This window comes from Pseudopodoces humilis, chromosome 14 (assembly GCF_049639895.1).
Source record: "Pseudopodoces humilis isolate 2021_Gansu_Grassland_sample_001 chromosome 14, ASM4963989v1, whole genome shotgun sequence".
NCBI lineage: Eukaryota > Metazoa > Chordata > Aves > Passeriformes > Paridae > Pseudopodoces > Pseudopodoces humilis.
Window position 1 is genome coordinate 17059674 of NC_142213.1, and position 27546 is coordinate 17087219.

Sequence of the window (27546 nt, forward strand, 5' to 3'; positions counted from 1 at the left end):
ACACTCCCACCACCCCACACTGTCACTGCTGGGATCCAGGTCCCCCTCTTGACTCCCCACACCCCACAGCCAGAGCAGGTCTCCTCACTGCTTCCAGCACAGGTTTCCCTTGGCAGAGTTTCAGATGTCTCATTCCATAATGACATTTATTCCCAGCACAGTGACACAGCCTGAGCCTGTGCCTCTGAGGAGGGACCCCACAAAGTCTGGGGTCCCTGGGCTTTTATCCCTCCACAGCCTGAGCACAGAGAAGCTCTGGCTCTTCTTCCTGAGCCCTGGGTTCCTGCTCTGACTCTGGGTGTCCCACACCCAGCTGTGCCACAGGTCCTCGTCCCTTGTCACACAAAGGGTCACAGGTCACATTGTCCTGTCTCTCTGGGCTCCCACGCAGAGCCCAACCTGCAGTTTGCACACCAAGCTGCCTGTACCAGCTGTGTCCCTCAACACAAGCAGGATGCACCGTGGTTACTGGGATTTAAACAGGAGGCAAAAGCCCTGCGCACTGGCCACGCTTTTCAGGAGCCAGAATGTAAAGGCAATAAAACATCTGGGCAAATGTCTAAGGGAGAGCCACTCAAGGCAGTTCTTCAGTCAGGCTGGACAGTTTAATTCCTGAAAATAAAGGCTGTAGAAAACTAGAAACTCCTTCAAAAGAGTGTCAGCAGTGGGAAAGTAAAGGAGGAAACAGCACCATCCAAAATGTCTCAGTTCATACAGGTCTCAGAATACGACTAATGCTGTTTCTCACTAATAGCATGAATTTGTTCTGAACAAGCACTAGCCAGACACTTGCCTATGAATGAGAACAGAAAATGTATTTCTTCTGAATAAAAACCCAACTAAATGAAAAACACCACAAAAAATCTCACAAAAAAAACCCAAACTGGTCTTTTGCCTATCAAGTACACGTAGAAGAATCACATTCCCCACTGGCTAATGCTTTTCTTCTCCTTGTTTTGCTAGAATGAAAGGGTTAAATTCATATTTTGGAGTATTAGGATTACAAATGCTTAAAATTATCCACACACATTTAAAATCTGATCACTTTTAGAAAGATCAGCCAGTCTGAGCCTTAGGATCTTCATCCCTATTTCAAGTGAAAATGCAGAAGCAGTAACACTCCATTTAGCCACACCAATCCTGCCTTGGAAGATTCCTACCTAAGCCAGTGGCTGAGGGGTGATACAAATAAATAACTTTGTCATGATGACAAGCAGGAAACTGCCCAAAATTCCCTCGGGTTAGAGCACAAATTTAGATGCAGGTACCTTACCAGCACAAAGCTGAAATAGTGAATTACAGTTTGTCAAAAGTCACTGTTCATAAAAGTGTTGCTAAATCAGGGCATATTTAGGATCTACCACACTGGGAATCAAGAAATAAAAATCCAGTATGATGGCTTATGAGTAGTAAGCAAATTTAATGGCAATTAAATGGTCTGGTCATTGCCCTGCAGATGGAGAGGAGAGCCTGGCACAAGCCCTGGGAAGCAGCCAGCCCAGGAAGAGGAAATGTTCCTGCAAGAACAATTCCGACATATTTATTTTCCTGCAAGAGATCAGCAGTCCATTAATAAGACTGTCAGTGAAGGCATCGTAATGACACACTCTGTATTTGCATTTGTTGCTTGTGTCTGTCTCCAACAGATTTCAGTTATTTTACAACAGAGATTTTGTCTATTGCTGTCTTGGAAAAAAATCTAAAAATGCCCATTTCCCCCTGTTTGACAGTTCCATAAGCAAATTTAATTTCTGCTTGAGGAGCTTAAAAATAATTTCACTAAAATAAGCGAAGATAGTAGTCTATGAAATTAAGCCCTTGTTTTATGCAAATGTCAAATAATTATATTAGGAATGCAAAAAATAAGCCATCAGCAGGAACATAAATGCTTAGAACAAGACTGGCATTATTATTTTCATAACCATAGTCTGATAAAAGGCAATTTTACAATAGCAGTAGATGCTGAGGCTCCCATGAAGTCTAATGACAAAGCTGATTTCTTACAAAATTCTTGAGTATAATTATGTTTCAAAAAACTGAAAATGCAACAGGCAGACTTCATGCTCGTGTGGTTTAGTAAAGTGCAGTTCTGGCAACTTTACTCTGACACCCACGTAAAGGAGATATAAAAATGAACTGGAGGAGAGTCTTGCAAAATTATTCCTTTTATCTTGTTCCTTTTTTGACTTTTTGGAGGAAACAAATTGTTAAATGACTTCACTTTACATCTTACTATTCCAGTGTCTGAGGGTGTTGGATCGTAAACTAATAATTCTGTTTTCCATGCTGTTGGTAAATCTCATCAAATTAATATGGATATTTTATATTTTTTTCCTTTATAAAAATTATTAACTGGTTAGATATTAAACTGAGAAAGTATCCCTGATGGAACCACACCTTCCTTTCTTTCCTCATGTTCTTGGCTTCCCTGCAAAAAGAAAGAATTTTTGCTAATTTATTAAAGTATTGTTTGGCTGCAGGATGGAACAGTGAGAGGGCACTGTGGGCACTGCTGGCAATGAAATCCCCCATTGCTGAGGTGGGTCAGGGGAACACCTGACACTTACAAGGATTGTAAATTGGGAGCTCAGGTCACACCCAGACCCACCTTTCCCACTTAGGTGTGTCACGCATTCCTAATATGTTTGGTTTTGAAAGCAAGTGCCACAGGAAAGATATTAAACAAAAATGGGCCAAATAAGCATATGTTATCCCTCAATTTATTATGTTCATGAAACTGAGCTTCAAATGCTCTGTACCACGATGCTGCACTGTTCAAAGCAGAACTTCAGGGGCAAAGCAAACATCTCATCAGGCAATTCTCTCCATGCAGGAGTGAGCAGCACCCATCACCAGGCTCTGGAGACAGATGTTCCTACAGTGCTGGCTCCAGCACGTGCACAAACGGGTTCTGCTCCACGCTGAGTACAGAACTGAGGCATCAGCAGAGACGTTCCAGGGTCTGTGTTCCAGTCCAGGACACGACACAGGGTGGCAGCCCCATCCTCCCCACCTGCTCCCTTGCCTCAATCCACTTGTGTCAAATGCATTGTCTAAAACACAGTGCTAATATGAATAATAAATTACACTGTCGTATGGGATCCTGTCAGCAGCTCCAAATTAATTAAGAATTCTCCTTGATGAAAATCTCTGACCCGTATTGCCAGGCAGGGCAGGTCTCCTGCCTCAGGTGTGCAGAGCAGCCACCAGGGCTCTGTGGACCTGAACAATGCAGGTTCTTGTTGAGAGCTGGGTGTGAGTAAACTCATCCATATGTATCCAACAGCACTACTTTCATGCAACATTACCCCTCTGCTTAATCATTTATGGCTCTGAAACATAATAGCACTCAGAATTAAGAACGTCTGGGTTGAGCCTTCAATTTACTTTTACAATAGTAAAGCTTTAATTTTTTCTGTCTTAATAGAGCTAATTATAAGGCTTTGGTTTAGGCTTTTTAAACCATTTTTTAATGGTTACCCTGCATATGTACATATGTACTCATCTATCTCTTCAGAATCTCTATCACCATATTCACTGGAAAAAAAATGCAGTTGTGAAAACCAAAAGAAATGGAGTTTGCACAAAAAATTAATCTTTCTTTCCAAAATTCTCTAACTTGAACACCCAATACATTTTATTTTACTGAATTATGTAAAGTTTCCACTGCACAGCCTGTTAAAATCAATTATAAACCCAACAGAACAGTCAGAGTACACAAACACTTACTGGTTTCAGTGGCTACAATAGTGATGTTGTGCCATGTGCTGGTTTCTCTGTCCAGGGGTGTTGCCAGAGTTATTTTCCCATCCTCTGCGTTGATGTTGAACTGCCTCTCAAGGTCAGTGTGGCGATCAATGGAAAACCTGCAAAACAGACATCCCTGTAATCTACTTAATGAAGTTGGTGTAATCCATACACTCACAGAGACAATTTAGGAAGCCCTCTGAGAGCTGCAGTTTTATAGCCAAATGGATTGAGAAGCTCAATAGCATAATAATTTAGAAGACAAAATGACAAACTGAGGCTAAAAAAACTTAATAATTATTGCCCAAGGAGTAATTAGCTGTATACCCAGTGTGAAGGTCGTAAAGTGCCCTCAGGTTCACTGGGTAGCATCTCTGAAAAACGGTGCTGATCAAGAGTTAATTACACAATCCATCACATTTATTGGACAGTTTCTATGGTATTTCACAGTAACTGATGATAATTTCAGCAGTAATGTATTAAGCCACAAAAGTGGTGGACTTTGTGATTATTTTAAAAAAGGGCTGAATAATATTATTTTACCAATAAATTTCAGATCAACGAAGCATGAACGATTCATCAAGCACATTATTTGCTTATGGTTCAAGCAGCTCCATGGGCAGAACACAGTGAATCACCATTTTTCCCTAGAAAACACTCAAAACACTGGAGGCTCAATTCTTTTATGGGTTGACATCAGTGATTTTTAACCAAAGAAGTTCTGTCTGACAGGTAGTCAGAGTTTGCAAATGTGAATATCCAGGTAAATTCTGCAGCCCAAGTAGGGGGAGCCTGACAAGGAGCCAGAGCTGCAGTGGATTGCTCCATGCATTAGGCAGGGAGATGATTTAAAGCTCAGGTCCAGATCTCCAGAAAGCTTTTATGTTTGTCCATTTGAACAGACTTATTTTATTAATGAGTTATTTGCAAAAGAAACTAAATCACAAAATTGAGGCTTCAGTTTCTTGACAGGAAAGGTAGGGAAAGAGGGAGCTGAGTGATAAACTATTGATATGGTTTAACAGAAATTGACTTCAAGGGGTTTTACTGAATCCTAATTGTGGATTTATATAAAAGCCTTTTAAGCCTTTTTGTCTGTTTTACAGAAGCTACCAGCACACACTGGCAGTTTTTACATCTGTTCTGCATTACAGCAAGGCACAATAGTTAAGTTAGGATATGGTATCAGACTCAATTACCTTATGGAGTGGCCAGGAAAGTGACTCCAGACTGCCACTTTCTCATCACTTTTCTACCTTTTGCAAGCACATTGTTAAAATTCCCCAACAAAAGAACATATTTTACTACAGTGAGAATGGCATAGTTATCCAAAAATCAGCTATTCCATTCTGGTTTGTGCTTTATCAGAAGCAATTTCCAAAAAATATTCTGATTTGGAAGTCTCTTTATACACTACAGTAAATATATTCCAATGAACTCAAACTCATTCCAGCCTAACACAATCGATTTTAATAGACAGAGCATTAGCATCTGATTTCAAAGCTTAGGATTATTGTGTTCATCTTTTTTTTTATTATTATTTTATTATTTCAGTATCAGATATTTTCATATTTAGAAGGAATGTTACACTGCAATTAGATTATTTGTGCACTGCATTCTGTAAGATACAGCTCACTTTCAAAGAGTGAAAATGATGAAAACTTAACAAAATCTCCAAGTTTAAGCATTTAAATACTGCATTTGTAGAGATAACCTGATCACACTGGTAAGGTACTTAACAAATAATAGATTTAGGAGGGAAAACCCCAGTTTAACTAGGAATGGGATTTGTTAGATATTTACTTGCCTTTTTTGAAACTCTGAGAAAAGCTAGTTTTACTCATTGAAAAATTATTAGCTTGGTAAGAAGAGTACCAGAAAAATATGAAGTCAAATTCCAAATATTTGTGCCTAAAGCTGGGCACATGCAACTATATTTAGACATTTAAGTAAACTGATTTTCTCATGAGCTCCACATACTCAGTTCTCAATGGTTTAATAGGAACTGCACTCAGCATTTCTGAAAATCAGGTCACTTGTGTGGAACTTAACTTCAGGCAATCATTTTTGAAAATGGATCTTAACCATATTTTGATGTCTCCCTAGTTCCAATTAAAGTATTAGAAGTAAAATTCTAGTACTAGTGAAGTTAGTAAAAAATACCTTACAGCCTTTCACAGGTTTAAGATTTCACTCAAGAAAATGTAAGAAAAGACAGCAATCAGCTCTTTTTAAGAAGTCATCCCTTAAAACTGTCTTTTCATTCTTGACTTTTATGTAATGATGCTGAAAGAACTCTCCTGATATCAAACATATATAAAATTTTCACAGTCCACAAACAAAATAAAATGTGAAATGCTCATATGCTAGTCAGTTGACCTGGGCTTGACACAAATTCCACTGAGGAAAGACAGAGTTTTTCTCTAAGGATCAATCTTCCCTTAAATTTCCACTCACGGCCTTCCTGCCATGCAGGTTTTGAAGTTATAAAAGAGGGAGTGACACATTTGTGAGTTTATTATATCACATTTTATCTCATCCCAGCAGTATTTACTCACAACACAAACCCAGCAACTCAAGAGGAAACATTTTTAACATAAGTTGCATGTCTTTGCAAGAAAACAAAGAGGTAAAACACTCTCCTGATTTTAATGTGATAAATATTTGTTACAAAGCCAAAAAATAAAATCTGCAGTGTCATAAACCTGGGAAAACTAATTGTACATTTGCAGTTTCCTTTCATGATAATGGTGTTGTAACTCTTTTTAATGGGAATGCATTGTCAGATCCATAAAACATACATAAAACATATATTTCTCTAAAAATGAGAAAAGAATATCTTGGGAAATAATATCTTTGAAATTGCCATAAAGCCAGCACAGGTTATTGGGAAGTTTGGGTTAGTTTATGAGTCTGCTATGACAATTATAGGAACAACCCCACAGTGGTTTAACAGAAGCCTGGAAATGATTGTCAGTCCTGCTCTTGCACTGTTGCTGTTATGACTTTATCTGATCTTCTCTTTATTTGCACCAATGTAAATAGGAGCAGAAACCCTTTTTCTGTTGTTCCTGCTGAGATTTGAACCCCAGCACTGACACCCCAGGAGTGGTAAATCTCCATTTCTATTAATGCCAGGCAGATTGGGCAGGGTACTTAGTGACAGATAAACAGCTGCACCATTGGGGAGGCACAGAATATTGGATCTGGGTTTTTAAGGCCCGCTGTGAATTAAGAAAATGATCAAGTGCTGCCAAAGATGAAATCTCTGCCGAAAGGAATGGGAAAACCTGCTCCAGTGAATCTTCTCTCTCCATAGATAAAGCCACTGAAGGGCAGTGATTTATAGGAAGGAAGTTGCAGTACAGGAAGAAACATTATAACTCATGCTTTTTGCTATGTGCCTGGAACATGTTTTATCCAAAATAATGCACTGCTGATAAAGAGAGCATGGTTATAAAGTAACACCAGGAGTATGTGATACTAAAAGATTTTAAAATCATAGAAAATTCGGGGAGTTAGAAAGAAAGTCAGGCTTGGCAAGCCCTGGGAAAAGTGTTAAAAGTAGTCCCTGGGCAATGTTAGGCTTTGTGCTCACTAAGATCAGGTGAAACTGCACCTGTGTAGTCAGTATATGATAAATGATATAATTGTTAGATGTGATTAGATATAATTATTGTTTAAAGAGTCATGAGAAACTGTGTTAGGGGTTTGGGGGGATCACGAGAAATCCATGCCTGGGTAAATCAATGCATACAATAGAACAATGTAAGTTTAATAATTAATATGAAAGTTATATAATGATAGAGTATAAAAACATGTTGAACTCAAACCAAGTTGGGTCAGATTTGGGTATGTGTACCCCTGACACCCTGAGCTCTTCAATAAAGCACCTTCATATAATCATTCCATGATTCTGTGTTCCTGAACACTAACACAGGGAGTGAGCACTGCTGGAGCCCACAGCCTGTGCCAACAGGGGATGATGTTCCCAGGCTGGAGCTGTTCCCAGGATGTGCCACCCTGCCCACACCAGCCACAGCAAAGCCTCACAGCTGAGCTGGACTCACTGGGCCCCTTTCCCAAAGGAGAGGCATGCATCCAGATGTGGCCTGACACGCCGTCCCAGAATTACTGGGCTGGAACACAACAAACCACAGACCATCTTTGCAATTAGTACCCAACTCTGGAAAGAATTTTCACCATCAGCCTCGAAAATAGGAGGCCCTTAAGCAGCATGCACTGCACAATGGCAGCTAAGGATCAAAAAGAGATTCTGCTGCTTAATTTAAAACTGATGGATTAGAAAAAATATCATAGAATCACAGAATATTCTGACCCACAAGAATCATCGAATTTCAACTCCTGGCTCTGCCTGAGAATTCAGGACAGTCCCAAAATTTATCTATTCCATCTGTTCTTTATCTAATCCATCTATTCCATTCCTGCTTGTAAACCTGTGAGAGGCTCTGTGCCTTTAGATCAAACGAGAGAAAGTTCACACAATGCTTCATCTTTTCTAAGCAAGCATTAAAACCAAACTACTGGTGAATTGGGTAGAAATGAGGATGAACATTTTTTTTTTTTCCCTTAAAAAAAAAAAGTTCAAAGAAAATCATTGAATAGTCTGGGTTGGAAAGGATCCTAAAGATCATTTCATTCCAACCTCTGCCTTGGGAAGGGTCACCTTCCACTAAGACCACAGGCTTCTTTCCAAGCTATGTTTTATAATAATTTTTCTAAATTCTTTAACATTTTATCCTTTGACTCAATTATCAAACTCTTCCCATGTGCAGAGATATCCAAGTTTGATTTCATTTGTGGCACTGCAATCCTCTGAACGTGTGGAGCCTTTGTGTGTCAGACTAATGCAAAGCAGACAGTATTGGGAGCACAGAAGGTGATTCATGTTTTGTTTGTGCTGCCTGGGTTTTTATAACAAATGTACACAGTAGCTCTGTCTAAGCAAAATATTGATAGGACAGATATCTATTGAAAAAATGTAATTTCCTTGAAATTCAATTCATTGTTGGCTGCTAAAATTCTGTTTTGGAGGAAAAGAAAAGGCATTTAAAAAAGGCCACACTAACATTAAAACAGTCCATCACTTTTAGAGCAGCTTGTTATCATTTTTCTGAATTTTAACTAAAGTTTAATATTTATGAAACGGTATCATAGAAAATATACATAAAACCTGCCTTATATACATCATACAATAACAGAAGAAACACCTGAAATATAATTCTAATCAATAAAACCAGTGTTTGAATATATTTCTGTTAGAACCTGCTAGGTTCCTATTTTATTCCAAACTGGAAAGAAAGGAATTGTATTCCTGCTCCCTACTCCAACTAGTATTTTTCCTCTTTTAATTGTAGAATTACTAACTTGAATTTTTTTCTGTCCTTATAATATTTTTTTATGCAAAAAAATTTAAAAAAATAATAATTTGAGCTTTCTAGAGCTCTCCCACATGAATCCAAATTAATCAGGTAAGCAAACAAGAGCAAAAAAGTTGCACATAAAATTGAGCTCTGTACATTCTTTAATTAGCTATTAAGCTAATATTTTAGAAAATATTAAATCTTATGAAGTACTGTATCTATTATTTAAAGAAAATATAGAAATCATACTCATAAATTACCTTTTTGTTTAAATGTAATGAATTTTGGCCAGTTCAGTTTCATGTATGCTAAGTGTTTTTACATGACCTGATGAGCATTCTAATTCAGTTTAGAAACACAAAGTATTTTTGGTTTTAAAAGTTTGAAGGTTTCTTGATTTCAAAAATAGTGAAAAAGTGGAAATTAGGTAAATCTTTTACTCAGATCCATTTATTGGGCTTGGACAGAATAAAGAGGCTAACTTTTAGAACAGAGGTAGGTTTGTAAATGGTCTAAATTATTAAGAGTTTGAGGCAGGTAAGAAAAGAATTCCAGGGCAGAACAAGAGTGGGAAAACAGCCAAGGTAAAAGTGAAGCAGGGGGAAGCCAGGCTGGGATGAGGAGCAGAGGGGATGGGGAAGAGGCAGAGGAGCCAGGACCAAGCCAAGAGCAAAGCAGAGCAGGGCAGAGGGAAGGAGCTGAGGTTCAGTTGAAAGGGAAATTGCTATGGAGCTGGAATACAGGGAAGAGAGCCAAGTTGCTGTCACCATGGCTGGTCTCACACACCTTTCAGAGGATCCTTTTTGTACCAGCAGTGCCTTTTTCACAGACACCAGTGGGCAGCAGCAAAAAAATAGGGATGGAGACACTCCTTCAGCTGTGACAGATCAAACCCTGCCATTCTGTGGTATTTTTGTTTAGAAATGTATGGTAGCTGATGCTGTGTTTATCTACTTTTGAAAGTCTGATTTAGAAAAGAGAATCATAGAGGATATCCTGAGTGGGAAGGGACCCACCAGCATTATTGAGTCTGACTCCTGTCCCTGCAGACCCCCCAGCAATCCCCCTGGGCATCCCTGGAGCGCTGCCCAAAGGCTCCTGGAGCTCTGGCAGCCTCCTGCCCATCCCTGGGGAGCCTGGGCAGTGCCAGCACCTCTGGGGGAAGCAGAACCTTTCCTGATCTCCAGCTTGAGCCTGCCCAGCTCCAGCCACTCCCTGGGTGCTGTCCCTGCCTCAGGGCAGAGAGAGGAGCTGCCCCTCGGAAGGAAGTTGTGTAAAACTCAAACATACTCTCCAACATTTTCACACACAAGTTCTAAAGCATCCAGACATGCTGGCAATTCTGAATTTCTAATTCTGAAGATATCTATACTATGACATGCATCATGTAGGGCCTCTATGTAATGGTTTCAAGTCCAGCTCTGCAAGAAACCCGATGGAAATGACAATGATTAGAAAATGATAGTGATAGAAAATGATGGATTGTAACAGCTAACATCATCCTCCTGATGCTGCAGACTACTTGTCTGGCTTAAAGTCCCCGAGGCAGCAATGCACAGTGATGATTACTAGCAAATAGAGTCTCCCCACGTATACTTTTGCTATGAATTTCACATTTTGGTGTTGGTTTTCCTAATGCTTTTAGCAGGCAGTTCTACACAGAGCAGAATGTGCTTTGGAACACTCACCACGCCATGCAATCACCACCAAGGGGGAGTGGAACATGTGCGCTCGTCAAATTAGATAAAACCCACTGATCTGATCAAACTGGAATAAAAGATTTTGTTCAAATCAGATCAAAAAGGGAAAATATTATAAACTGATGATGCAAAAGTCATATGGGTATAATCATCTCTGACTTTGCATCTGTACACCACAAATGGCTTTAGACAAAGGAATACAAAATATGTTTTGACAACCTTACAACTGCATGGCACAAACTCAGTGTTGTTAGTGCAGACACTACTGGATTATTTAAATTCACTGCAGAGATACACTCTGATGATTCAAGCCCATCCAATCTCATTTCTCATAAGAACCACTCACATTTCTTATTTTCATTGCATTCCTCTGTTTCATAAGACTACTATGGCAAAGAGTATTTTGGGGACTTTGAAAATGATCTGAACTGATAAATCTAACATCATAAAACAAATGCTGTCCAGGCACTTTCACAGAAGCAGAACAGCATGAAAACAGTCACACAATGAGAGGGGAAATACACTTGGGATCTGCCAGCAGTGTTCCCAAAAAACACATTCAAGCAGCCCTACCTTATAGGGCTGGAAGACACATCAGGGTCATGGGCTGTCACCTGCCCCAGCACAGAGTTGAGAGCAGCATTTTCATGTACTTCCAGAAGGTAGGTGGGCGAGGAGAAGACTGGTGGCTCATCAGCATCCTCCACCACGATCTTCACGGTTGCTGTGTCCTTGAAGGGGCCCCCGCTGAGGAAGCGAGGGTCGATGTGAATGTTGGCTGCCTCCACCTTCAGAGTGTAGGACTTTTTGGTCTCAAAGTCCAGTGGCTGTTGAGAAGGACAAAGAGAAATGGCTTTTACTAATGGCCACAGAGAATAAGTGATAGCAATGCTGATGGATGGGAGTTATGTGCATTTTTAAGCACACAAAATGCAGTCATTTGCCTCTCCCAGAAACCCAACCTCCAGATTTTCTAGGCACATATTGGTAGCTGTTTATTTACCAGACTCAGAGAAAACAGCACTGTTTTCTTGTTTTTTACAAGAAATTTGCTGAAATATTCTCTCTCATGAATTTTACCATTACAATTACATATCAGACAAATATTACAAATTTGTTGGGGATGACATGAGTTGCATACCAATAATGCACTTCATCAGTGCTTTACTGGCTGGAGATAAGAAAAAAAAATTAAACTGGCTCCACAAAGAATAAATATTTTATTACTTCCAGAACAATGTGAGAAATGCAAAGAACTAGAAATTATTATTTGCAGGACAGGAGAGGTAAAATGTAGAGCTAATCATATAAGTACTTCAATATTCTTGCACTACAAGTACCTCTGTATTTCAGTTTATAGGAGTAAATGAGGTAGATATCTCTCAGGAATTTCTTAAAACTGTAGCAATTTCTACTTCTGCATCTGTTCTCTTTTTTTCTTTTTTTTTTTTTCCCACAGACAGAATCATAAAACAAATTACTTTATTCTATCAATACACCTGCCATGTCACCACTGTTTTTACTATTTTACAGTTCCATATTAACTCATAAAAGATGAAAACTCAGTGGATTTAAGGGACTGAAATACCAAATAAACCCCAAATCTGTGACACTTTTGAGTGTTAGACTTTTTCATTATGGGAGATTCAAGTTTGTGTCTTGAAGCACATCAGTATATTCACTATATAATTCTCTTGTGTCTCACAATGATTCAAATTTCAAAGATGCAAATTGCCAAGCATTGGAATGATATTAAGATTTGCATTATAATGTCTCAGGGATAAAAAGAAGAGGACATAGACACTCTGAATCTGCAATGCAAATACCAGCAAGAGCACAAACAGGAATCTTCAGGAAGTCTGTCAAAGCCTTCAATATGTGTATTTTCAAATTCTGTTGATTTTTTTCAGGTATGAATCAAGCTCTAATGGGATTTGCTCTTTCTCACAAATTCTAGTAAACACAAGAAAATCTTACTTCTTTTGCAGCTCTTAAATTAGTAAGCTTTTGAAATTATGCATGGGGATTTATAAATCAGCATATTCACAATTTGCCAATCATGGCTCCTGTAGCACTTTTTCAACTGCTTTTCATTTGCTTTACAGAAATGACAGCACCCCAATACATTTAGTCATGCCTAATCAGAATATCATATTGAAAATTTACTCAGCATTGTCTAAAGCCCATGATTTTATGCTGAAGAAAATCTGTTGGTGAGCAGTACCCTCCATACATCATCTACTGGAGTAGAACCAAAATTATTATTGCTGTCAAAATGAAAATATGAAACAAAATTACGGTTGAGATTCAGTTATAAAATAAAGCCAAGGGAACTGGGGCAAAAGGCTAATTGCCTCAGCTTACAGGAGAGGCCACAACATACAATAAATAACAGTAAGGAAGAGCTGGGATGTATATCATAATTTTCTCTTTAGAAAAACAAATGTAAATTTAGATAAATATACATCAGTTTATTATAAAGCTACAGAGCTGACCTACTCACTGAGAAAGAGAAAATACAAAGTTTTGACAGGCAATCTGCCTGACCTCTTTAATGACAGGTACAAGTGGAATATTAATTACCTGTGCTCATTGGATTCACCTTTTCTCCCTGGAATATCATGGCTTGGGTTTGGTTTTGTTTTGTTTTTTTAATAAAAAAAGATTCATTTAGAGTGATCCATGCTAAGCAGTTAAAACCCTCTGCTGCTGCTATAAATTATATTCATATCCTTTTTCAGAACACAGCATGAGGAACAGCTTTTTCTCTTTCCCCAGAAAATAATGGCAGCTAAATCTGCAATTAATGTTTCCCTGGCTTTACTAGAGGAGTTTTGTTCTGTGCTGCCTCTCCCCAAACTTCTGTACATAATTGGGTGGTTTTGTTGTGTACATGCAAATACCTCACCTTGTACACACATCAAGAAAAGGTAACATAGGAAACGTAACTGGGTTTTCTTCAGGGCCCAAATTTGGCACTTCTCACATTAAATTACTGATCTCCTTAATAAAATTCACTGAAATCCCTTTTCTTTGAGAGAAGACAGTTCAACATAAGAAAAGGCAGAAGACTGAGCACTCACATATCAGGTAATTTAATTAATGCACTGTGATTTATTTTTCTCTGAACAGCTACACAGGAAATCAAAGAACTGAGAGAAGTTATTTGATGAATACTCAGCCAAGATTTTACAGAAGTTTAAAACACCACAGAAGTGGAATGTAATCTACTCTTCTTTGGAACCAAGGAAGCAAAACCAGCATGATGTGACCACACAGGAGACAGGACAAGATTAACACATTTCCAGCACCCATGGATGTCTCCCCAGCTGTCACCTCAATGAAAATTCAGAGGAACATGGCCAATACATCCCTTTTCATCACTCTACTGGCTTGACACCTCATCCATAGATGATTCCCTGGAAATCCAGCATCTTCTCACAGAGCAAAGTCTGGCTGGGTAGCTGTATGTACAATAAACATTTATGTTTTTAACAGAGACATGATTTACCTTTCTCACTCTAATAATGCCGTCCTGAGTTTGGGCATCTGTAGTAATCTCAAATACATCCATTCCATCTCCTTCAATAATATCATAGGATGATTTAGCATTTTCTCCAATATCCAGGTCATTTGCTTTCACCCTTCCTATTGGTTCACCAAGAGCAACATCTTCCATTACTGAGAAGTGATACAGACCTTCCAAATAAGAGGAAAAGACTAAACATTACAGCTGGTCCCAGTGTCCCCTGTGTGCTCTTCAATGTTTACACATCCCCAATGCCAACTCTTGAGATGTGCAAGTGATCCAACCCCCATTTACACAAGTTATTGACTGAAAGCAGCAGAGCGTGGTCCTCACACAAGAATATTCACTGTACTGTAGGTGAGTGTCCTTTCCTTTCCAGCAGTCTCCTGCTTCTTCCTTGCAGGGATGTTTTGTTTTGGCAAACACAAATATTGAGCTCCTTTCAACACTGCAGAACTTACCCTTTTATACAGATATTTTATTGACAAGGAGTTACAACTGAACCAAGAAACTTTGGCGTTTACTCCACAAAAAATTGGTCTAATGTGTTAAAAACCTATTGTGTAAACACTTACATAACTTCAAATATTTACTACATAACTTCAAATATTTACTACATAACTTCAAATATTTAATACTTTTTAAAATGCAATTTGATTTTGTTTGTTTAAACCCTTCCACCTCTCTTTTGTGGTAAGAAACTAATCAGAATACATTCAAGGAAACTCCAGAAATTTATTTTTTACTAGAAACAATAACTTTTCATAGCAATCATTACTGTGTTTACTATTTGTTGTAGAGTTAGACTAAAATCCATTGGAAATCGCTGTTCAAATTGTCAGCATTTTATTTTTTGTTACACAGGCTTCAAACCTTTTAAACCTTTAAACTTTTTTTTTAGGCAGGAATTTTATTAAGGTAAAACCCAAAATACCCATTTTCTTTTGTATCTCCCTGTTCCTAACAGTACTCTAAGAACCAGAAGACAGACATTTTGCACCCAAAAATCTTTCTGGAGTCCCTGTATTTCTACCTCTTTATAACAGACACTTATTGAAGTTAAAGTTAATACATAATTTAATAAAATTAAATGCTGCTCAAGAGTTAAAATAGGCAAAATGAATTCAAGGATAATAGAAGAGACCATTCAAACAGTTTTGACACAGGATTCTTGCTTTGTTCTTCTGTGTCCTCCCTGCTGTTCTAAGACAATCTGTTAAATGCAGATAATAATTTAAATAAATAAAATTAAATTTAAAAAGAGTTAAATAAATAAATAAAATAAAGGTAATAAAAAATCCAAAAACAATGTTCTGGAGCTGTTGCTTGTCAGCTACCTGTTGTAGCTGATTGCAGTAGCAACAGTTGAAACTAGGAAGGAAACTATGAGGAATTCACAAATACATGGATTAGCTACACAATGAGGTCCCAAAGTGACTTGTTTTTAATGTTCCTAGGCTAAATTATTAGAGATAATTTGGAGATCATCAATATTCCTCAGAATATCCATAATGGCTCAGAAACAATGAGCAGCCAAAGCAATGAAGTGCCTTGGGAGACTAAATTATGCGTTCATCATTTACACTGCTGTCCACACTTTGTGGTTTGAATCTCCAGGCACAGCTGATTGCATTGTTAAGCTGAAATTTAGCTCTCAGATTTATTAAAATAGTTTACAAAGTATTAAGAAAAAAAATAAAAATTATGATCCAGCTGACTCTTTTTACACAAATTCCTCTCCAGAATTATGAATTGTGTCGTAGTGCTGAGCTGACCAAAATATCCACACTGGGCATTTTTGAAAGCCCTGGGTTTCCACAGCAGTGCACAGTTCTTCTCATTACAATTCTGTGGTAAACTGCCAGGTTAAAAACTTTGGTGACTTATAAAATGCCTGTAAAATTATTTCAGAGAGATCACAGAAGTAGTGAAAGTTCATCTTTTTCATTTCTAAAACCCAGGAGGCTAACACTCTGAAATCAAACCATAAATATACATTTCTGTCCTGCCTGGAAACAATAACCCGATAAAACACCCTGTTTCCTGAGCTCATTACCATTTATTGTGCAAGCAGCATGTATTACATCTTATGAATTTCGATTTCATTCTAGCTAGGCTTATTGTAAGTTTGATCCTTCCTTATTTTCCTTTCCAGGCAAATGCAAACTGTGCTTCAACAGTGTAAAAAAAAAAATGTCAGACCTGCTCAGCTCCTGTCCAAGGGCAGAGTCGTGGCTAATCTGTGGTGCCGGGCACCCAGCTCACAATGCTGCCTTTTAAAAAGGCAGAATTTGTAAATAAACCCAGCTCTAATGTTCCTGCTCATCATTAAAGCAATAAATACAAAATACCCAGTGAGGGCACATGCAGGGCTTTTTCCTGAAGAATTTGCATAATGGTCAATGGTTATTCCTAGAGGGAAGCTCGAATCCTGCAGGGGCTGCGACAGCTTCAGAGGCAACACCTTCCTCATTGCTGCAGGAAAACTCATCCAGGAGCAAATGAATTCCAGGGATGACAATGCAGTTCTGCTGATGCCCCCAGTCAGTGCATCACTGTGCCCAAAAGGAAAGGACAGTGGGAAAGGACAGTTTCAGGTCCCCACGCTGCGCTCCTGCGCTGCCCCAGCTTTGTGCCACTGATTTTCAGGTCCCATTTTTGCCATCCTGGTACCATTTAAAAGCCAGGTAAGCCGGCAGAGGCAGGGCTGTGCTCCCTGAGCTGGAGCCACAGGACTCTGCAGGTATAAAAGAGACATCTCTCTGCATGCTGGTGATAGAGTTCATCCACAGACATTGCACTGTTAGGGAAATTGCTGGAAAACACTAACACCGGGGGAAAGGCAATGCAACGGGACACAAAGGAAAAAATTCGTGCACTTCCTGCTTTATGAGAGAAAACCTTTCATTGTGCAGAGTGCTTATCTGTTAAAAACCACTAAGATGAGGTAATAAAATATATGTTTTGAAAATAAGCTTTTGCCTCTGCTTATTTGTATTAGATTTCTCTCTCTCTCTCCATCTCTATGGACATTTTCTACAGGCTACAGAAGCATATTTATCATATGCTGAACACCAGGATAAACCCATTTTACTTTGTATCTTCAGAAGAGGGCAAAAGTGGATTTCAAGTCATCCATACATGGAAAAAAATTAACTTTATGCTGTGTCCCTGAGCACCTTGTTAGAAAAATACGCTTCTAAGACAACAAAAATGATGGAAAATCTAGATGCAGGCCCAAAAAAAATTGAACTTTTAATTTTCCAGAACAAGCTGAGTAAAATGATATGTTTCTAATAGTGTATTAGGTTGCACCTGTTCCAAATAAAATCAATCCAGTCATTATGCTCTTCTTCCCCTTTTTTTTCTTTTTGACTTCATCTTGGAAATAGACTACAAAGCTTGCAGAGAATCTCAGCAGGATGCCAAATCATTTTAACCTAGCTCAGCAAGATACCCATTGGAACCACAGTTGAAAATATGGATTTTGAATTAAAGATCAACAATTATCTAGATTCAGACTTATCTTCTTTGTTTTCTTCAGTATTGCCTAATTAGTCAAGGCTTTATTCCTTTTATCTGTTATATGTGTCTTTTACTAGTGGTGTCACTTGTCTGCATGAGATGGAAGCAACAAAGCACACAGAAACAACTGCACTGAGAGGAAATAAATATGTTTTCAGAAGTCTCCAGGCTCTTCTGGGTATATGTAAGAGGGGTAACAAGGAAGGCAGAAATCTGCATACACTGCTGTGGACATAATTCCCTCTTTCCTAAGCTCTTAATCAGGCAGAGGACTATTAACCTTGCTCTAGTAACAACTATATCTTTTAAATTACATTAAGAACCCAGGCAATATGCAGTTAAAAAAATAATACTTGATTTAAAAAAAAAAACCAACAAAACAACAACACAATAATAACTTCTTATATAGGGGCACACATACATACAATGGCACTTACTCTGTGCAAACTTAGGAGGATTGTCATTCACATCACTGAGTGTAATTGTCACTGTTGTAGTTCCAGAGAGTCCACCCATATGTCCTCCCATGTCCTTTGCTTGGATGACCACAAAATATTCTTCTTTGGCTTCTCTGTCCATGTTGGGAAGAGCTGTTTTAATTATAGCTACAATAACGGGGGGGGAAAAACAGTCAGGTACAGACACAAATTCAGTTTGCAGATGTTTTTATGGATATATGCAAATATTGGTATATAAAAATGTCAAAGGCCTGGTTAGGTTGCCTCTTAATACAAAGGATGAATAATTTGAGATTTTGAAAAAATTACATTAGAGGTCACCTACCTTGATTTAATTAGAGGTGCACTGAAACTGTGGTTCAAAACCCAAGAATTAATTGTAGCTGTAATACATATTTGTTTTACATTTTATTCCTGACAAACTTCTTGGTTTCTGCCCTACCTCCCACAAAAATCCATCTTTTCCCCACAGAATTCCCAAACAGAACACATAGAAAGCTGACTCTGTGAACACTGTTAACCACATCTCTTCAGAGTGTTTAAAATAATTTAAACCCAAACCCAATATTTAATCTGCTCTTGTGTATATTTAATTGAAATATGGTGGAGGGTTTTTTTTATCCTTTTTTTTTAATTCCATTAAAAAATAAATAATGTTTCCTTGTAGACATTGACAGCAACTCAATAAATCTTTGTTTTAGTTTTGCTTTCTCTCTTGGTGTTGGAATAGCTGTGGAGGCTTCATCTATCTCTTATTCTTTTGTCTGGCACAGGTTCTACTAACCAAGTTTTTTGGAAATGACATTCTGGCTGAAATGCTGAGATTACCTATTCATGTAGAATAAAGAAATATTCTTTTTGCATTAACAGAGACGCCTTTTAGTAAATTCCAAAATCTACAAATTATAAAGAAAATGCTAATATTTATTAAATATCCATTTATCTTTAACAATGTAACACTAATCAAAACCTGATCAGACTTTCTTTTCATGGCTGAAGACCATGCTAAGAGGAAGGGGGTGTAAGGCATTTATGATAAAGCAATACACTTCCTCCATAAACCACCAAATATAACATGAGAGCTGGCTTGTAACCTACATTCTTGCAACTTTTTCCCCATAAAATATTTTTGGTTGTTGCCTCACATATTGTACAGTTCTGCAGGAAAATGAAACCTCTGCCTTATGCCTTATGCAGCAGCCAAGGCAAAGAAATCTCTTGTTCCTAAAAGAACTCAGAGCCACAGGAGGGCTGGGGCTGGAAGGGACCTCTGGAGATGAGCAGGTCCAGCCCCTGTGCCAAGGAAGGGACAGCTGGAGCAGGTGACACAGGAACATGTCCAGAGGGACAGGAAAGCTCCCAATTCTCAGCACTGGGAATAAAAAGCCCATGGTAAGTGGGATATGGAGCCTCAAGGCCAATGGACCAGCAGGTGAAAGTGCCTCAGGAGGCAACTCACATTATTCTGCCACACACTGAAGAAAATGCTTGTTTTAAGTTTTCTGAGTGAAAGCAGGGGAACAATAAACCCCATTTATCAGATTTGATAGGTGCAAAACACAGACAGTGAAAGAGTAGGGTCATTTCCTCCATGGCAGCCTGGGTAAGGAAAGTAAATGATGCTTAATTCTGAAAGTACCTGACAGTTGTGGCTGGTTTGGACTGAGTGGGTTACTATTGATGAATAATAATGATGTACTCTGCAAATAAGTCTATTGTTATAAGTGAAATGACTCATAAAAAGCATTCTAATGCAAAGCTAGGCTATCAGAATTTGGCCCACATTCTTTTTTTTCCCCTAATATAGTAGATCCAAATATCAATGAACTTGTATTTCAATTGGGCTTGTATTAAGTATACCACACTTTATCTCCATTATTTTTTTTATGCAGAGTTTCTATGTTTGTTTGGGTTTTTTAACCTAATTAACATAGTTAACTCTAGCCTACAGATGAGTTGTATGAGATGCCATATTTTGTATTCCGCAGTTTCCACTGAGAAAAGTCAATTCTTTCACTAAATTGATGGTTTTTCCTAGACAGGTATTTTAATTTGTCTCTTGATGTATTGAACAGTTTAGCCCTTGCCTATGGTTTGAAATATATCAAGCAGATTAAATACCTTTAGAGGTGCCAAAATAAAAATTAAAATTTTGGCTTTTAAGACATAAAAAATGTTTGGTTTCTATTTCTGTATAAAGGTACTAACACAAGCTGTTGTTTCAATAGTTTTATACATACCCTCTGTCACAGACCATAAACCACTTGCCAGAAGCTGAGTCAAAGTCAAGTTTCAATTTCAAACACAATAAAAAGCTAAAAAGCAGTTTACTGTTTAAATTACTATAAGAGGAACTGAAGGTTTTTAAGAACCAAATCTATCCAAATTACATGGGCTGATTTTTGCCACTACATTCAGAATCCATAGAATTGGGGTCAGCAACAGAGAAGTGTTGGCATCTCTTAGGAGGCAAATCTATAAACACCAAAAAGCTCCATCCTTATTTATCATGATCAAGACAAATACAGGCCAAGAGAGTTCTGCATAGAGAATCTCAAGGATCTTTATTTGTTCTTTTGCTTTATTCACCAGTCCTCAGGCTGGGCTTGCAGGAAGTACTGAAACCATCTGTTTATTTTTAGAACACAATCCAGGCTCACCAAATACCAACACACACATCCAGCACACAGAACATTAACTCACTGAGCATTCGACCTGCTCTGCTTCTGTTCAACCCAGAAACAAATGGAGAATAAAATCATAATCACTTTCAGCATGCAGTGATGGATGAGGAGGAGATGTGCCAAACAGGAGTAGTTTGAAAGTGAGAGAATTACCATAATCTAATGTAAGGCAGGTAGATGCTTGTTGGAAGATTGTATTCAGAACAGTTATCAATGGCATACTGTCAAGTGGAGAGATGGATGACGTGGTTCATGGGGTTTGTTCTGCTTCTAGAATCATTCAATATTTCCTGAAAGCCAGAAGGCAGGGAGAACTTATCAAGCCTTTCAGATGACACAAAGTTGGGAGCCATTGCAAGTACAGGAAGAACAGGATTAGAGTTCAAAACAATTTTCACAATTTGAAGAGTCTAAAATAGCAGGATGCAACTCAATTTGGCAAGTAAAAAGCATTTTGTGTGAGGGAAACAATTAACTTCCCAATTACAATAGAGCAGATGACTCACAAGACAGAAGAGAATGTGGAGTCAAAATGAGCTGAATGTGAGACAACAGCAATTTGCTGATAAAAGTGCTCAAGCATTTCCTGCTATATTAGTTAGTATGTTATGTGGAAGAAGTGTGGAATAATCTTTCCAGTGCATTCACACAGGTAAGGCTGCAGCTGGCACAGCGTGTCCAGTGTTGAAAATTATTGATTTATATAGTCAGGGAAGTAAAAGGAAAGCCTTTACAGCCAAATATGTAAAGATTACTGGGAACTACTCTCCTTTTCCACTGGGGATAAGAGAAGAAATAATGGGCCTAAAATACAACCCCAAAATGGGTTTCAGCTGCCCCAAGAGAGACTTCAGTTGAACATCAGGGAAACACCGACAGAATTTGCAGTGTTCCCATTCCCACAAGGTTTTAAGAATTTATCAGTCAACCCTCTGCCAAGAACTGGAAGATCTCATCCTTTTTGGGGCCAATGGCACTCACTGCACTCTCACTCAAGGTTCATTCCCTCCATAATGTCAAAGTCAAGGCTTTGCCTCCTCGTAGCCTGAAATAATTCCCAAACCTTACTGCTATGAAAACACTCACAGACACGTGGTACAACCACTGAACATGCACCCCCCAGAATTTCCCTACAGATCCTCTCCCCCAGGCTGCAAAGATCAGGAAACAGCTTAGAAGGTAAAGAAGTCAAGAAGCAAACTATTCCTTCCAAGGATGAAACCTCCAAATATTGAAGCACCTATATTTTTTTTGCCTGAGTTGCTTTTCCCGAACAGCCATTGGTGTCCCACTGCTCAAGAGCAAATAAAGCAGCTGCAGAAGGGGATTTACTTTTGCAGTGGTCCTGGCTGCACACACTGAGCAATTTGCACAATCTGCCTCACAACTTGAATCAGTTAAAATGCACCCCTAGGGACTACATTCAAAAACCTATTTGGAAGAATAACCACTGTCTCGCTCGGAGAAAGTCCAGGGGAAAGGAAGCAAAGTGAAAGAGGCTGCAGCTCATGAAAAGAAAAGCAAAAAATGCAACAGAAATAAGGACCTGGCTTTCACTTTAGTCTCCATTTTTTTAAGGATCTCTTTATGATAATGCTATAAAACTATACATAATAATAATTGAGCACATGGAACAAAACCAAGCAAGCACTATGCAAAATTGGAACCTGGCCCCCAACAGCTTTGCTCAAGCATCCCATTCATCTCACACAATTTGGTGAAGACTTCCTGCTATTTCCACTTGCATGCTTTGATACTTTGGAACTTTCCCTACTTCATTTTGCAAGAGCTAAGTAATTGCTTTGATCTTCCTTCTGTGCTAGAATCTTGGTGGAGATTCTTATTAAATGTAACTGTCATTTAGGACCCAAACTTCTGAAAATCAATCTTGCAATTTCTTCAGAGCCATGAGTGGCATTCTTTGTATTCCCGTGAAGCACAGAGACCTCAGTGATGTTCCAGCAGCCCATAAAAAGGTTTTACTTGGAGATCTGTGGAAAATCTGTGCCATAGTTCTTAAAAAATGAGTAGATCACAACCACCTTTGCTCCAAGTTTAAAAAAATGTAGTGCTTTGATGACGCGATACAGAAATACTGATCCACTATTTTTAATCTTATTTACCTTTATTATAATCTCCTTAATAAGAATTATCATCAAATATTCTAATTTCTTGTTTCATTTCTAAGCAAGACAGGAAACATATCTGCAACCTCTAGCAAGGCTGCCTAACTTTCTATAAAAGTTATTAATTACAGGAATTGTATGAACTACATTCAGATCTAGATTTATTTCAAAACAAAGACATTAAACACAGTAAAAATAATGACTAGCTGAAGAATCAAATGTTATATTACATTTTATATTTCTGTGACATTTTTGTATTTTTAGTAGAGACTCTAATAATGTTCTTATTTTATTCTAATGCTTATTTTTAGAGAGTCTATGGGAAGATGGCACTTTTTTGTTAAACAAAGAGCTCAAGGTTGAATACGGTTTTATTAATTCAGGTTTTTTAACCTAGGGTTTATTTTATTTCCTTTTTCAGCCCATATTGCTACAATTTTTGCAGTTTCTGCTCTTGTTTTCATTCTGAAATAGACCCTGCAAGTTTCTTACTGCATGTGAAATTACCTGCCTCTCACGATGTGCATTCTGCTAGAAGTATATCCTATAGAACATGACTGGATAACACATGTTATAATGTTGCCTTTTTAATTCAGAAGAACTTGTCTCTGGGTTTTAGAGGATGGGTTCAAAGCTTTAAGCTCTACTTACCAGCCCTTCCCTTTTCCCTGGGACCCTTTCAGTGGCATGGTGAAAGGATCACTCTCTCACCAGCTGAGAACAAATTCAGTAAATAAACATTTGGTACTGCATTTACGACCTCATTTCCTTAGGATTTCATTTGTTGCAATCTAATAGCTGTGATTACACCAGACACTTTACAGAAAGTAGCCTTGGATTCTTTTTCAGGTGCTTTCCAGCTCCAGCTGTGTAGTTCAAATTCCTCTCTCTAATTCAGGCCCTTGAAGCACATTATTTAGATATGTTGCCCGTTTTCCTACTCAGCATGAGGAACAGTCAAGTTCAAACTACCTCATGAGCTTTCTAAAATGATAGAGCTATTGCTCTGAAACGTGTGGTATCAGCTTTTTTTGTTCCTGCTATTATTTGATAAACTCAAGAAGCAGAAATCGCTTCTTTCCAAATGCCAATCTGCCTCGATCTTAAGCCACTCAGCTTTACCAGCTGCAGACCAGCAGAACAGTTTTCAAATGTCTCTGCAGTGATTTTATACTTATTGTATTAATCAGCAAGGACAGCTCTTGGTGCTACTGAAGGGCCCAGGCCTAAATACCTGATCCATAATATCTGCACTTTATACTTGTAGCTAACGAGCCGGAGCTGCGGGACTGACTCAGCTCAGCTCTGGCTCTGTGTCAGCCCAGCCCTCTCCTAATGGGCTGTCACCAAGACAACTCACAGGGCCACCAAACACCTCAGTACAAACACCTTGACACATGTCCTCGCCTTGCACAGACTATTTAGTACACAAAGACACGAAAAGCTTCCCAGCAGTGTGAGAACAGACTCTGTTTCCAGCCTCGTGCCCGAGCGCTGATGCGCTCCAGGAATCCCTGCGTGCGCTGCAGCCTCAGGGCTGCCCTGGGAATGGATGCTGCTCCCTGGGCTCCATGGGCCTGGAGGCTGCTGCACACACCTGCCCTCTTCCAGGGAAAGGTGTCCCTGCCATGGCAGGGCTGGAAGGATGTGAGCTTTAAGGTCCCATCCAACCCACACCGCTCTGATTCTGTGACGCTGCAATTCTGTGAAAAGGAGTTTCTACACCCCACTTGCTAAAGCAGAGCACCCACCTATCCCAGTTCATGCTCCTTTTTATTCTTTCAGTTAGGAGTTTACTTAACTTTAAAGCTGCAGTAACTGGCACAGCCATGGCTCCAGCAGTAGTCAATAAAATGAGCTGGAAAGCAGCAGCTCAATCCTCGCTCTGACTCATGTCGAACAAGTACTTTCTCTACACTAATCCCACGAGGGTTTAGATCTAAAGTATTTAGAAGCTGAACTATTTAGGAAGGCTCTGTTGAACACGAATGAGTTCTGTTCCTAGCAGCTCATTACTTTCCCTTTACAGTAGTAGATTCCTTCTGTACCAAAACTGTTTCCTATTTCTCTCCAACTTAAAGTGCTTCCTTGTCACTGTATCATGAGTAATTACAAAAACAGTCCCCATGTCTCTCTTTTATTAACACCTCTCAAATATTTGTGCAGAGATTTCATATCCTTCTTTAATCACCTCTGATCCAGTTTATCCAAATTTAGTTCAATCAATCTTTCATTATAAGTAATATTCTCCTGACCTTAGCTACCCTGCTTTGAACTTTCTCAGTATCTCAGCAGTGATTTTTTATGATGACAGCTCTCATCAGCCCCACACACAATATTCTGAGGGCACCTTGTACCATTGGGAATGAACAACTAGATAGAAGAAATAGCCTGAACACCACGAATGTATCTGTAACTGAAAAGGTGCTGGTTTATACCCTTTCCTCCCTTACTTGTTTTCATTCTGCTGGACTCTTTTTATAAGGTCTAAATGGAGGCAAGACTGCAAATTAAAATAAAATATTCAAACCTGGCTTCTGTTGAGTGAAGTTTTCATTCCTCCTAGGCCTGTTCATTTATGCTGTGATTTCAGGGATTCAACACTGTGGACCAGAGAGGGCTGCACACTAAATTAAAAACTCTGCTGTTTAAACCTGTGCTCTTCCAACTGAAAGTTAAAGCAGGTATAGGGAAAAAACCCCACAATTATTCACTCTCCAAATAAATATCCACATTCTATTAGGAGAGACATCAGTTTTCTGAGTCTGCTGGCTCCTTCATCCATCTCAGCTGTACCTCCTTGAGTCTTGGCTTGGTACCAAATGCCCACATCCAAGACAGCAGTGCTTAGAAGCTGTTCTTTTTCAGCCAGACTAAGGGCTGGTGCTCCACTAATCCCATGTGCTTCCCAGTGCAGTAGGGCTTTGCTATAATTTGCCTTATTCATGTAACTATATTTCAGGTATGTGTAGGAGTGACATTATTTAAGTTCATGTGAAATGTAAATAAGTCAGACACAGCTGAAAATGTATTTCCTCTGCCATCCCTGTATTGTAGAACACAGTGTCACTTCATATTACTTTTCATTATGATAATCTTACTTTAAAGCTGACAGTCATGATTTAATATCCTTGAAAAAGCTTAAAAGTGAGAAGTGTACTCCAGCTACTTTTAGCAGTCTTAAGGAACCCCCTTTCCCAGCTTTTGGATTGTCATCATTTGGATTATGAGAGAATCCATACAACTTGTGTACCTTTATAAATAAAACACACTAGGCAGGGAGCCTGGCATCAGTTACTGAGATGGAACCATAATGATATAAGGAATATATTTCAGCCCACCATGAGTTCTGTTACTAATTTGATGCCATCACATTGTAAGTTTTGTCTCTCATAGAAAAATCTGAAACTGTATCTTTGTCATGTATGAATTATATCCACCCTCTATTCAACAAACCAGTGGTCATAAGAAAATTCACCTACAAAAAGTGAAAAATATGCAGAACAAGCCATCAAAACAAGCATTTACCCTAAGCCACATTCAGAGCACTGAGTGTAAAATAACTTCCGAATTACCTCCTTTTATGTGTCCATAACTCTTACAGAAGAACTTGCAGACTAGAACTGCAGCAATATATGCATTTTTCATCTCAGGTAATGGAAAATTATTGTTTTATGGGTCACTCACCAACACTTGTTTCTCTGTGCCCAGCATTATAGAATTGTTTCAGTGAGGATGCAGAGTAATGTGAGTTCCAGCTGAGAGTGATTCACACAAGGGCCACATCCTGCTCCTCCAAACCAGAGAATAAGCAACTGCTTCCCTCACATTTCCCCTCAGGTGTGACAACCCTTCCTTAGCACAAAGCCACGTCCTACCCCTTTGCTGTCTCTTTTTGTTCTGAGGATGACAGAGGCAGAGGAATCAGGAGGCATGGGTTGGGTAATTCCTCATGGATCCCTCTCCACATGACATTAAAACCAAGCAGGAAGGTGAGACAATCCTTACTCTGAGCCACGAGATTAAAAAAATTACAGACAGTACTGCCCTGGTGTTGGCAGCTGCACAGATCTTCATTTATTCTTGGTTTCTAAGAAAGATAATAAAAGGCCAGTCATCTAGAAAAACAGTAAATAGATCAGCTCTCAAGAGTTATTCCTTTTGATAACACCTGATACACTCCTATGAACGACAGAAAATATTTACATTCTGAAGTGGATCACTCTCACACAGCTCATTTCTTAAAATGCTGATTCCACTTAGGGGAAGACACAATACCTGTGATCAGAAACAATTCTGTTTCTAATTAACTGAAAAAGCTTTCAACTTATCAGGGCGTTAATGAAATGTAACCCCAGAGAAAATGCAGCTATACACATCCACATTCCCTCTC

General features: G+C 38.7%; 1 protein-coding gene across 2 annotated transcripts in view; it reads right to left on the reverse strand.

Annotated features, from left to right (window-relative positions):
• CDH8 (cadherin 8) overlaps positions 1–27546 on the reverse strand; it is a 150110-nt gene that overhangs the window by 47654 nt on the left and 74910 nt on the right. The window contains exons 1-5 of one of the 2 annotated variants that reach the window (XM_088062166.1): positions 25684–25810; positions 18323–18490; positions 14343–14530; positions 11405–11658; positions 3730–3866 (exon numbers count right to left, since the gene is read on the reverse strand). In XM_088062166.1, the coding sequence (XP_087918292.1) occupies positions 3730–3866; positions 11405–11658; positions 14343–14530; positions 18323–18490; positions 25684–25729 (793 nt within the window). In that variant the 5' untranslated portion in view covers positions 25730–25810. Of the gene's footprint in view, positions 1–3729; positions 3867–11404; positions 11659–14342; positions 14531–18322; positions 18491–25683; positions 25811–27546 lie in introns of those variants that run through there. The other variant, XM_088062164.1, reaches the window with a different exon arrangement.